General features: G+C 41.3%; 1 protein-coding gene across 1 annotated transcript in view; it reads left to right on the top strand.

Annotated features, from left to right (window-relative positions):
- Positions 1-1,690: 1,690 nt before the first annotated feature.
- The window catches only part of ME1 (malic enzyme 1), a 115,899-nt gene continuing 103,331 nt past the window's right edge, over positions 1,691-14,258 (top strand). The window contains exon 1 of the mRNA XM_032216309.1: positions 1,691-1,946. Coding sequence (XP_032072200.1) covers positions 1,860-1,946 — 87 coding nt within the window. The 5' untranslated portion in view covers positions 1,691-1,859. The remainder of the gene's footprint in view (positions 1,947-14,258) is intronic.

Here is a 14,258-nt window from a genome sequence, read left to right as displayed (position 1 = left end):
GCCTAAAGTGAAATTGGTCCAAAAAGCTTTTTATGAAAGTTTCCCCCCCCCACCAAAGATATTGTATATTTCAAAATATTAGCATTTTAAAGCTCAAAAGGGTTTTACCTAATGAAGAAATGCTGGCCACAGATTAAATACACAGGATCCAAACTGAATCTGGTTGCCAAGGATTATAGACTTATTAAATAGACTGGACAATATATTTAACGACAGATTATGTTGTTATCGTATTAATTTGCAAAGTGGTGTTGTGCATGAAGTGCAATGAAAGAAAATATGCTCAAATAGTAAAGCAAATTAAATGCATACAATTGGTTTTTTTTTTACTCATGAGTTAATAAATATGTGACAAAATAGCCTACTCACACACTTCTTGTTCCAAAATCACCACAGAACTTAAATTTGCCTGGAAATATTTTACTATTTATGCAGGTGTAACCATGGTGGGATGGGGATAAGATCACAAAGGAGGCGAGACTAGCTCAATTGTGGGTGACAGTAGGTTTCTAAGAGTATCTGCAGTTTGTTTTTAAAGACATAAACCTTCTAAACATAGGGCCTATGTTTTTAAACTTGCTTCCTATCTCAACATGCAGCCGCGCGAGCGATTGTGGGTGCACCAAGGTACACCCACGTTACACCTATCCTCCACGAGCTGCACTGGCTACCTATTAGTCTCCGAATCCGCTTCAAGGTGCTGGTCGCTACCTATAAAGCCCTACATGGCATCGGACCTGGGTACCTGAGAGACCGCCTCCTGCCGATTATCTCCCATAGACCGATTAGATCCCACAGGTTGGGTCTCCTCCGGATTCCATCTGCCAGCCAATGTCGGCTGGTGACTCCCCGGGGGAGAGCCTTCTCTGTTGCAGCTCCGGCCCTCTGGAACGAGCTCCCTGTTGAGATCCGGACCCTTACTACCCTCCCGGCCTTCCGCAAAGCCACCAAGTCCTGGCTGTTCCAGCAGGCTGGGGGGAGCTGAGAAGCATCTACCTCCATAGAAATTGTGAATGTTGGTTTTGTTTTTAATAAGTTGTCTTTGTCTTGTTCCCCCCTTTCCCTTGTCTTTTGTAAGCCGCCGGGAGTGGGCGGCATACAAGACAAATAAATAATAAATAATAATAATAACATAGCAAGAAATCACACTCTTGGTTTCAGCAGCCACTGACCAGAAGGGTGGCTTGCAAGGGCCAGTTCTTTCCTACTCCCCTATCCTAAATTTATGGTAACTCTTAACTAACTTAACTACCTTTTTATACACCAGCATACACTCAACCTCGTCTGAATATTTGCTGAAGGGGCTGATTTCACTTTAAATTTTCTTTGCACCCTAGATTTCCCAAGGACTGCGGGTGGGAACCTAAAGTGCGGGCAAGGAAAACGGTGCCACCCGGATCCCTGGGAGTCTGGGCCCCTCACAGATAATGCCCTCCGCCGTGGGAACACCTTAAGTCAGTGTTTCTCAACCTTGGCTACTTGAAGATGTCTGGACTTCAACTCCCAGAATTCCCCAGCCAGCGAATGCTGGCCGGGGAATTCTGGGAGTTGAAGTCCAGACATCTTCAAGTAGCCAAGGTTGAGAAACACTGCCTTAAGTGCCTCCGCGGCTGCTTCCAACAACTCCTCCGGAATGACTCAGCGACTCCCAATGCCCTACTGACCTCGGAGGAGGAGGAGGAGGCAGCTGGGGAATCTCTGTTCCTTCTCCCTCTTCCTCCTCCTCCTCCTCCCGAGAGGCGGCCGCCTCAGCAGCCCCGGCCATAAGCGCCAACCACCGGCAACAGGCGTCTCATCCGCCGACCGGTGCGGGCCCCACCAGCGATTCCCCTGCTCAGCAAACCCGGCGGTCCACGAGCATGGAAGCCGCCGCACCTGCCGAGGGGAAACCTAGGTGGACCACCAAGAGGGGCTGCGATGTTTTACGCGATCCAGCCCTCAACAAGGTTCGCGGGTCGGGCAGGGTGGCTGGATGGAAGCAGCTCCCCAGTGGAAGCGAGGGGCGCGGAGGGACGAGGGCGGCTGCGGGTGGGGTGAGAGCAACAGGGGAGCCCAGGTCCGGCTCGCTTTCCCGGGACGGGCTTCCAAAGCAAGGGGAGTTTTCTCTCTGGGCGCCGAGACTCTTCGGCGGCATGACGTGAATTTCCACGCTTCTTTTTTTAAAAAATATTTTTTTGGCTTAACCGAGCCGGCTTGTATTTTGTTTCGGCGCTTGGCTCCGCCTCGGCGCTCGCCCTGTCAGCGAAAAGGGAAGCAAAAACGACCCGGCCGCCCGGTGCAGGGACGTAGCGGCCCCCTTCAGCCGCTTTCCTCAGTAATTTGAACCCAGGCTCCGTCGATTGGTTGGGCTCTTCTTAGCAGGATCATCCACGCCGATCTCCGTCGGAGTTTAACCGCCGACTGGACGGGTTGTGCGTGAAATCAAAACAAGGCAACGCTTCACGTCCAAGAGAAAGGCGGCTAGAATAGAAAGGACTTAAACACTTAGCTTTAAAACAGTGTTTCTCAACCTTGGCGACTTTAAGTCCTGTGGACTTCAACTCCCAGAATCCCCCAGCCAGCTATGCTGGCTGGGGAATTCTGGGAGTTGAAGTCTACAGGACTTAAAAGTCGCCAAGATTGGGAAACACTGCTTTAAAAGCAATGCTGAAAATAGCAGGTGAAGCGGTTCCAAGGGATGGAGGGCAACGCACTGTTAAAAGGGACTCTGACAGCTCTTAGTAGTAGTAAACCGAAAGTACGGTTAGTCCTCGAGTTACGACTACCACCGAGCCCAACATTTCTCTTGTTAAGGGAGGCGTTTTTTTAAGTGAGTTGCGCCCCAGTTGACGACCCTTCTTTCCACGGTTGTTCAGTGAATCGCTGCGGTTGATAAGTTAGCACAACCCGGTTGTTAAATGAATCTGGCTTCCCCATTGTCAAAAGGTTGCAAAAGGGAATCACATGATCCCCGGACCCGGCAACAGTCATAAATATGAGCCAGTTGCCAAGAGTCTGAATTTTGATCACGTGATCATGGGGTTGTTGCAAAAGCCATAACCATAAGCATAAAAATGAAAAGTGGTCATAAGTCAAATTTTTCAGTGCTGTGGTAACTTTGAAAGGTCACTGAATGAACTGTTGTACGTCGAGGACTGCCTGTATTGTACAGTGTACCTTCTTAAGCCAACCTTGTACCACCCATCCACATTGTTTTCTTAGGGATGTACAATGTAGTTTTTTACAGTGTAAACCTTTTCAGTGTGTGTATATTGTACACAAATAATCAAATCTTGTTAGCTTTTTGTTATCAACAATATCTGGCTTTTTCAGCAAGATTAAGCAATGTCTCTATCATGAGAATGTTGTACTGTTTGATTTTTTCCTGTCAAGGTGCACTATTTCATTTTTTTAAAAGTCTATTCCTACACTACCTCAACTATATATAACAATCCAAGCAACATTCTACATAGTGCTTCATCTGATTAGAGCTAAACTACCAGTAAGGCCACAAAGAGGTAGAATGCAATGCAATAAAAAAGTAATATGGGATGAAGGTGAAATTTGCAGAAAGAAGACTAACCAGCTAAAGACCTGTTGAACTGGCTAAATTCACATTGAACTTAGGATCTACATGGATGTTACTATATTTTTAATTTTTTTTTGTTTTTGAGAACAGGAACTGAGGAGTATTACTGTATAGCTTTATAAAAGTTTCATAATACCCTGCCATGTATTAAAATGGTAAAAATACTTGGCCCATCAAAAGACAGGATAAAACCCTTAGGGCTTCTTTCGTGTAGAAAGCAAAACAAGGATTTCCTCAGGAGAATCGATTTCCCATTGCATTTAATGGGAATTATTGATGGAAGAAGTAATCATAGGACTGCAGTCATGTTGATGACAAAAAATTCAAGTCATCTTGTATTATGTTAGGATAATGGAAATGAAACCTCCATTATTGTGCAACTAACTTCTTTCAGCTTTTTTGCTCAAATGGCAGTAATTTGATATAATTTTCACCACTGCTCTTCCAATAGGTTATGGGGTGGGTTCCTGCCAGTTCTAACCTCTTCTATAGAAAAGGTTCCACAAATCTACTGTGTCATTTAGAACTGGTTCCAGCTCCCTCCCCCTACCCGTCCGCACCACACTTGCCCCGCCCACCACTCACAGATTGGCTGGCTCACCAATCACCCCGCCCACCTCTAAGAGTCCTATCTAAACCTTAAAGTCTTAAAGCTGTCAAGTCTGAACATCCCTGGGGTTTTTTTTTCTAAAGGGTTAGGGGTGCAAGGGTGTTATAACTTGACAGCTTTAAGACTTGCGTGCTTCAAATGCCAGAGTTCCTGAGCCAACATGACTGGAGGAGGAATTCTGGGAGTTGAAATGCACAAGTCTGAAAGCTGTCAAGTACACCCCTGGGGGTTTTTTTTTCTAAAGGGTTAGGGGTGCAAGGGTCTTGTAACTTGACAGCTTTAAGACTTGCATGCTTCAAATGCCAGTTTCTGAGCCAACATTTTGGTTGCTAAGCAAGAACGTTAAGAGAGTTTCACCACATTTTACAAGTTGGCCACGCCCACCTAGTTGCATGACTGCCAAGCCACTCCCACTCAGTCACATGGCTGGCAAGCCACTCCCACCCAGTCACATGGCTGGCAAGCCACTCCCACAAAGCAGGCCACACCTACAGAAGAGGTTCTAAAAAAATTGAAACCAATCACTGCATAGGTTGTACTTTTCCAACTTTTAATGGAATTTAGCATTTTTAAAAAAAATACTGTATAATGCTTTTTACTGTATGTCACCCAGAGTTAACCAACCTTATACATTTCTAAAATAAAGAAATGTACCTAATAATAATGGAAACAAATAAAGTTCCCATTATGTTGAATTTGACTATTAATGACTTACCTGAACATGTCTGAGGAAAATATGGACATAGTTTGCCACTGCATTTAAAAGAATTTTTTAAAATCTAATTTACATAGAGCCATTGGATTTTCTGTATAGTAGTCTTGTTTCTAAGTCATATCTGGGTCTGACTCTACTTACCTTTTCTTAAATTAGACATGGTCAGGTAGATGCTGCCACCTGCTGTGATAATAAGGTGTGTCTGTAGTGCTAAGATGTTACAGGTTAAAATTGTATTTGCACAACACTGGAAAAGTGAAGAGATTCCTACGGATGAGAATGTGATTAGGAAAATATTAGAATGTGCAGAAATGAATAGATTAACACTTGCAATTAAAGAGAAGGAGCAAACTGGATGTTATACTGTAGTATATGGGAACTATTCTACTGATGGTTAGAGAACAAATACGAAAGTTAGCAATGAAATGAAAGTATATTAGTGAAATATAGAAAATATATTAATAGAATTAAATAACTTAAGAAGAGGATTGTTATAGTATCAGATATGTTAATGTATAGCAATATTAGGTCATGAGCAAATAAATAATGAGTATGGTTGTAAAATTTAATTGTTATTGCACAAGATATTTGTACCCAGATGACGCACTGTTTAATGGACAATGGATTGCTTCTATTAAAATAAAATAAAAATACATACATACATACATACATACACATACACAAAAAATACATATGTTACAGGTGCTGTAAATTAAATAATATGGAGCATACTTTGCTATATATGATCACTTAAGTCAACTTTATTCCTTTCCTCTGTAGTTTTCTTTATCAATATTTAAGCATATTTCTGTTTAAAAAATAAAAGCAGTGAAAAATAAACAAGTCTTTCACAAAGAGGAGTTACCAAATTGTCGATGTATTGCAAGGATATTAAACTACTGAGCATACTTATATAACATATTGAACCAGTAGCTAATCATGTTTCAGATTAGCATGTTTAACAAACTCAACCTGTGTTGTTTTGTGAACTCAGAAAATTGGAGAAGTTATGCTTTGTGCTTCATCTTTATTTCCTGCTTTCCCCTTAAAGCCTTTTTTTAGTTTTGGAGGTTGGATTTTAAATCTGTACTAGTTGTTGCAAAAGGTGCTGAACAGAAAGTACTATATTTCCTTTTGGCAATGGAAGAATGTCATCAATCAAATCCAGCCTTTCTCACTGGGGTTTCATGAAAGATTACTAGGGCTTCCAAGAGAGAATGTGATGGGAAAAAATGTATTTTTGAACTTCTCCTGCTGCATAATGCTACCTTTCATAGCGGTGGGGATTTTTATGTGGTGTGATTCCGCTGCCAGCTGCCACTTTGCTATATGTTGTATATGTTGTTAAATTGGATTTTGTAGATTATAGCAGTAGTGATTGTATTATGAAATGTTCATACTTTAAAATGATTCTTATATAGGGTTTCCTTGAAATGTGAAAATTGTTTCAAGGGTTCATCCAAGGCAAAATGTTTGAGAGAGGTTGATCTTTTGATGATTACATATTGGTGTGCTGAACTTATATTATTATTAGGTTCTTACCTTTATTTATTTAGTTAGTTTTATTCCTAGAATCCATCCTATAATTTATTTGGCTCTGCTTCACCTGATTTCTTTTATCAGTTGGGACATCAGATTGCCAATAGGAGTGAGAAATTATTTCTCAAGAGCTGGACTTGAACATTACCTATTAAACCTACGCTTGTTCCTTAAGAAACTTCTAGTTTGGGTGGGCGGGTGATGCAAGTGGGCATCGTTAGTCTATAAGGATGTGAAAATATTTCCATCATGTTTGCATACAGTTTAAAAGATAGCATGTACTTGTAGCCCTTGATTAAATTTAGGAATAAATGTCACTCAAAATTCTGCAAAGACCTTGTCTTTAACATCTAACAACCTTGGGTCTAGGTGCAATATATGATAATATAACTGGCAGAGTGGAACCTAATATTCTGAACCTCTCTATAACATTCATACTTTTCAGTCAATAACTAAAATTTAAATACGAGGCTCAGTGTTTTTGCAGAGGAAGGAAGATAGACAAACTATCAGTAGTTTAGTTAAATAGAACATTTTCAAGGCTAAGTCTATTTCCTTGTGGAAATAACAGGAAAGTTTGGTGATGCTATTTTAATTAAATGCTGTGAAAGTGATATATAACCTTTTATTTTCCTAGGAAGTCATTGACATATGCACCGCTTATTTTCTGTCAAGTCTTGAAAAGTACAATGCAGACTCATTCTTCTTTGGAAACAGGAATCCTAGTTCCCAAGATAGAAAATTGGGCTATGTCTACTTTATCTCTTTTATAACATATGCAAGATAATTTAGGGGAAATGAAACCATATCTAACTTTTCAAGGGTCCTTAAATTTTTTACTTATGTGCAGATTATTTTCTTGCGCATCATTACGAGCCGTATTGCAAAACTGCAAAAAAAAAAAAAAAAGCTTTCTGTTATAGATATTTGCAATATTTATTTTTAGTTTCTTTGTTTATAGGGTATGAAGTTAGGGCTCAAAAACCTCCGTGTCTTGGAAGCTATATCCATTGAGCTGCTTTTTGCATCTCCAATGCATGTATTGTGAATCACCCAGAGTCATTTGGGGTTGGATAGTGCCTAATCAAATACATTATTAAATTAGCCCTTCCTCCCACTCTTTTGCATTCTCCTCCTGCCTTGCTGTACCTTTTGTGCTCTCTCCCTGACCCTCCTACACCTTCCCCGCCCAGCAACAACTATTTACCTGCCTGTACACCTGTGTCTTGCAGTTTTCTACCAGCTTTCCCACTGACTTCAGTTGTGGGGAAACTGGCAGGAAGCTGCCTAGCCTAACGACTGTGGATGCAGTTACGGGCAAACAGGACTCCAAGGATTGTCATTGCTAACTGATTCATTCTTCCTTTACCACAGAATTGCTGAGTGATGGAAATTCCAGTCCTACCTAGTTGCTCTCATATATTGAAGATTATCTGTATATGTTAAGATTTGTGCCTGACCAGGGACGTGCAGTCAGGGGAGGCAGAGCCTCACCACTGTCATCATGAAAAGAAAAAAAAATGTAAAAGGAAAAAGGCTGAACTAGTTGTTGCCAGAGTCACAGTGGATGACTCTGCTTAGTGCTTAACTGTTTAAAAAAGCCTCTAAAAAAGTGCCCTCTACAGGAGGAGGGCAGGAGAGCCACGTATCTCATCTAGTTTGACTTTATGATCATTCAAGCAGAGTTAAGCAAGGGTTAAAAGCCAAAAAATTCCTTATGTAGATGAGGCACGTGGTTCTCTTGCCTCCTCCTGCAGAGGGCATTTTTAGAGGCTTTTTTAAACAGTTAAGCAGAGTCACCCATTGGGGACTCTGGCAGCAACTAGCCCAGCCTGACGTCGGGTGAAAGAAAGAAAGCGCTTTAGACAGTGGGATAACGGGGGAGAGGATTGCCTCACCAGCCATAAACCTCACCACATGTCACTGTGCTTGACCCACCCTGCATTTAAATTTCAAATGCTTCTTTGATTAACAGTTTTTCCGGTAGACTTGAGTGGGGGGGGGGGGGGGCGACTCCTGGGATATTCTCAAAACCTGATTGTTGCAAAGACTAAGGGAAATAAATCTCTTTTAACATCCTGCTTTCCTTGTTGGCTCCCAGTTCCTCTCAGTCTTTTGGTCCAAGCACTGCTTGTGGTTCCCAGTAAGAGTGAGTAAATAACTATTGATTCTTAATTCGATCTATTTGCTATTTTAAATTCCAAATCATTGAGCTACTACCTTGCAGGGACAGAGTCCTCTGTCTCGCAGCAAGCCGAGGGAGAGTAATTGGCGTTCTGCTCTCTCCTCGTGAGCACTGGGAGCTCTGACTGGTCCCTGGAACTGCAGGGGTATCAGGCTCCGTTTTGGCAGCTCTGTGGGAAGGGCTGCAAGCTAAAGGCACCGGTTAGGCTGGGGGCAGCTTCAGTTATCATTGGAAAACTGCGCCTGAGCGAAGTGAGCCATGGCAAGCAAAATAAAGCCGCGGCTGAAGAAAAGAAGTCCTTTAAGCCTCTGGTGGCCATTTTGAAAGCGTGCACATGGGAGTGGCCATTTACTGACCGAGAAGGGAGTAATGGTTGGTCCCAGAACCAGGGCACTTCAATTGCCTAATGTGGACACTCCAGTAGCCACCCTTGCCAATTCCTCTTCTGTAGTGTCGGGATGTGGCTGATAAATTGAAACCGGAGGACAAGCGGGCAGAACTTACATTACATAAGAATTTCAATGCCTCTGCATGGGCTATAAAATCCACTGCAGCTGCCTCTTATTTCAACTAATTAGTGGTCACGTGGCTCTGCCAGTTGCAGGATCACATTCCTGTTCAGGCTGAGCGACTTCAACAAGATATTACAAAGATAATTGCTGCCACACAGTTTTCTGCGGATGCCACCCTAGATGCTGTAAAGTACTCGTCTTGAGCCCTAGCCACTTCGGTGACTTCTAGATGGTTATTATGGTTACGTAATTGGCAAATGGACAACAAGTCCAAGTGGAACTTAGTGGCTGCCCCATATACTGGAACTAATATCTTTGGTGAATCTTTAGATCTGATTCTCATAGAGAATAAAAACAAAAAGAAGGTCTTGCCAACCAACACCAAGAAGACGGACAGCCGTCCGTTCTCGTACCACAGACAGTCCTTTAGGGCCCCTGAACCAGAGTATCAGCAACAGAGATACGTCCCTTATAGATCCGATAGGCAATTCCAGAGGCCCACTACCAGGACAGGGGTAGGTACCAGGGCCAATCCAGGTGACCCTTTCATGGTGGGGGAGACCCTTCCGCAAGGGGAAATGACTCCAACCCCAGCATTCCCATAGGAACTGCCTGGAACTATTTGCAGATCAATGGGATCGTGTAACATCAGATGCCTGGGTAAGGACCACGGTCAGGAACGGCTTCCATCTGGAGTTCCTCTCCATGCCCCCGACCTTCTTCAGAACCTTTTCCCCATCTCGTGACCCAGAACATGATGTGATGTCCCTAGCTATACAACATCTGCTGGACATTTGGGTGGTAGAACCGGTCCCAGAGATGGAATGTGGGTTGGGCCACTACTCCAACCTGTTCATCATTCTGAAGAGTTCGGGGGGCTGGAGAGCGATACTGGATCTCAAGTGCCTCAATCGATATCTGGTGTACAGGCGCTTCAAAGTGTCTTCCCTCAGATACATTCCGCAGGGCATCAGGCGGGGGGATTACCTAGCATCAGTGGACCCGACAGAAGCCTATCTCCACATCCCAATCCTCCCCGCCCATCGCAGGTTCCTTCGGTTTTCCCACAACGGGCTCCATTTCCAATACAGGGCTCTTCCCTTCGGGTTAGCTTCAGCCCCGCGCACATTCACAAAGGTCTTGGTGGCATTGGCGGTGCACCTCCGCTCTGTCCCGGTGAGACTCCAATGCGATCTTGACGATGTGCTCGTGCAGGCCCACTCGCATGCTCGGGCAGTCCACAACCTCAATCTGACCATCTGGACTTTACAGGCCCTGGGGTTCTCTGTCAACTTTCCCAAAAGTCATCTCTCACCCACAACAAAATTTGTTTTAGTTTTGCTTTAGTACATTTAACTTTGCTATTATGCTTTATAAACCATTACTTGGATGCATCTGTCAAATTGTGATTGACAAAATATCATGATTAAATAAAAGATGGCTTAGAGTGATACATGGTAATTAAGTATGATAATTCAAACATATTGTTTGAATCTTGACATTTTACAAGGTTATAGCCATATACAGTTCTGTATACATTTGAAATGCATCAGTGTAATTAGGATGTATTCCTTGTATCTTTCCGAGATTCTCAGAAATTAAAGGGTTTTTTTCCCCCTGAAAGCCATTGTTGATACATTTATTAGAAGGTTTGATTTGTGGTCAAGTAAGTATAACAAAAGACAGAGACCTAGAAAAGAATTGTGTAGATGCGGATAAGTTTCAACTACTTTGATTTCAACACAAAAGAATTGCACATGGAGATTATTAATGTGAGCATAAAGTAGGTTTGACTTTTAAAAGCTGTCTGGACTTGGTCCATGAACAACTCTTGAGGGATGTCTATAGATAAATCTTTCTTTAGCCACATGTGCTGGACTAGATATTCCAGCTGAATTCCTAAAACCAAAAGAGAGTAACAATTTTTTTATTTATTTTGTTATTTTTACTAAAGTGTCTGGGCTGGTATTACATCTTTTATAAATATTCAGATTATTGGCCTTTTGTACATTTTAAATACTATTACTGTAATATTTTTCCAAATAATCTTTCGCATATTATTTTCAGTTTTAAATTCAAACTGTACACAACTGCACTTCAAACTGTATTCTGAAATTAAATTAAAATTAATTAAAATTAATTGCTTAAGGACCTGTCTTAAGCCTTAAGCACCTTACTAAAAACTGAGTCTCATTTGTGAAATCATTTATTTATTATTTATTTTCACTTTAATTAAAATTTAATTAATTAAAGTGAAAATAATGATTTCACAAATGAGACTCAGTTTTTAGTAAGGTACTTAGTATTTAAGATAGATCCTTAGCCTGATCAGAGGTTGCATGTACAATGAATGCATTTCAAATCCAGCGTAGTCATATCTAAATATCATCATCTACTTTCACATTGGGTGAACTATGATCCATAGTTAAGAAAAAATTCAGCATAACACGATGGTAGGATATTTTTATATTTTGCAAATTCTTGTCAGATTCTTTATATATTTCTGAATTCATACAGAATTCTAGTCATCAAAATAAATTATGTCATGTGTTAATTTATATGGCATTTTTGTTCATAGAGTATCATAAATTAAGCTATTTTATTGTATACATTTGTATTGTATTTTGATTTCACATCTGCAACCTGAAAACTAGTATTTCCAAGGATAATGTTTCTTGTAAGTATAATGTGTGCATGTGTGGATATATCAGGGGTGGGTTTCAGACGGTTCGCAGCGGTCCCCACGAACCGGTTGGTCGGCGAACCCGGAAGTAAGTAACTTCCGGGAACGCTGAAGGATCCACCCACCCACCCGCGTTTCTTACCCGGTTTTGACGAGTTCTGCGCTTCCACGCATGCACAGAACGCATACAGCGCCTGCGCGATCCTCCAGGAGCAGCTGGAGCATCGCACAGGGCTAGTACGCATGTGTGCACTGCGCGCGTGCACGAGGACGCCGCCAGCTCCGTTCCAACCGAACCGGTTGGAACGGGGCGAAAAACCCACCCCTGGGATATATGTATGTCTGTGTAATTGAATAGGATTTTCTGAAGACAAAATTAGTAAGGAATCCTACAAAATGTGCCAACACTGTGTGCCTTACTGTTTGCTCCTTACTGTGAAACAGATAAATGTCATTTGGTCTTATGAGGATGCTTTAACAAAATAAGTTAGAAGCATTGTGATTTATGCATTTTATTTTATAGCAAGGCATATTAGTAGATACTGAGGGAAATATTCTCTTAGGGATTAGATTCAGTTTTTTGGAGGATGCTTAAATTTATCATTCTCTTTGCCATGTTGCCCATGGCAACATATTTCCCTCCACCCTACCCAATCAGGTGACCCCCCCCTTCCAAGGATTCTGTGAGTTTCAGAGAATGTGGTGGAGCAGATAGATTTGGCTGCCCCCCCCCACAGACTTTGCAGATGGTAGAAGCAGCATCCAGATCTTCATAGAATACTATTTTAATAGGAGCTGAAATCAAAAATTAAACCCGCACTGAGGACATGGAGAGAGAGGAGGTTTTGGGTTTACTACCACACTGCAGCAATGATTTGAAAGTCTAACAAACATTTCCCCATTATCCTCTTTGCACTCATAATAATATGGTCCCATAAAACATAGGTTAAATCCTTGTTATTCTAATAGCAATATTGGCCGACTTTCTAATTTTCAGTTTAGTTGTTCTGTTATATTTTCTGATCTCAAGTGGAGCTTATAAAAATTCAGCGGGAAGCTAGGAATGTATCTCCCATTTCTAGTTTCTGCTAAGAACTAAAGAAGGAAATAAATCATTAAAGATATAATGAGTAGCTAGTAAGCCATGCAACATTAATGGAACTTTGCATTGGCTTCCATTAGAAGAGCGCCAATTTGTCTTTTTTTTTTATTAAAAAAAAATCTTCCATGATATTTTAGAGAGCCGGGGTGGCGCAGTGGTTAAATGCAGCACTGCAGGCTAGTTCAGCTGACTGCAGTTCTGCAGTTCGGCTGTTCAAATCTCACCTGCTCAGGGTTGACTCAGTCTTCCATCCTTCCGAGGTGGGTAAAATGAGGACCCGGATTGTTGTTGGGGGCAATATGCTGACTCTGTAAACTGTTTAGAGAGGGCTGAAAGCCCTATGAAGCGGTATATAAGTCTAACTGCTATTGCTATATTTTGAGTCTAACATGTACTAACTAATGGATCCTGTGGCTCCTAGTGGGAAAAGAGCTTAACCTGTTTGTATCATTACTTACTAAAGGGGGTAGAAATCTCATTACAATATCCATAGCTCCATCTGTTGTAGTGAGATAATAATCAGCATATTATAATCATCTGGGGACTGTTTATACTAGTTGAGTTTATTCCCCATTTTCCACTATGTCAGTGATTGTGACTGTTTAGAGTTCATAATTTTAGTGTCAATAACCAGCCTTATTTGTTTGTTTCCTCTCTTTGCTGTTTGTAACATCTTCTTTGATGAAGAGATTTGAAGATCTTTTATACAGTTTTATCTTTATTGTGGCACATGGTAAGGGGGAAATGGAATTGGGATAATTTATTACCTCAATCACAAAACGTTTCCAAGGGTTCCCCAGCAAAAAAACAAAAACAAAATCATAAGCAGTCTGGTTAAGCCGAACCTCTAACATACCCTAGTCTGTCTGGCAGAGAATGCTTAGTCCTTCATTATACATTTTTCACTTAAGCCAAATCCCAGGAAAAGCAGAAAAGAAGGTGCTTTGAATCATCCTATTCAAAATCTTGACATATAGCCCATTACAAAGTTTTTGCCAGTCCAGAAAAAAAAAAGGTAGGTACGTAACACTGCAAATTTGTAGGTGAGGAAACTTTTAATAAGAAATTATTAAGTCAATTGTCAAATCTTTATTTTTTTTTAAAAAAAAGGAATGCAAAGAAGATAGCAACCACATAGAATTCCGAACAAAATTCACATTGTTAGCTTAATTGACCTAAGTTCAGAACTGAACTGAAATAAGTATTATTTGTTTATAAGATCTTAATTTCAGAATTTGTTCAAAGTTCATTGTAGAGGGAATGTCGGGGGAGAAATTAAGTGGTCCTTTTTGTTGGTTATTATGCAGGCCTTCCTTGCTTTCTATTTTTTTTTTTAGCAATATC

This window comes from Thamnophis elegans, chromosome 4, assembly GCF_009769535.1.
Source record: "Thamnophis elegans isolate rThaEle1 chromosome 4, rThaEle1.pri, whole genome shotgun sequence".
NCBI lineage: Eukaryota > Metazoa > Chordata > Lepidosauria > Squamata > Colubridae > Thamnophis > Thamnophis elegans.
Note: the sequence above shows the minus strand (reverse complement) of the source record. Positions and strands in the feature narration are given on the sequence as shown.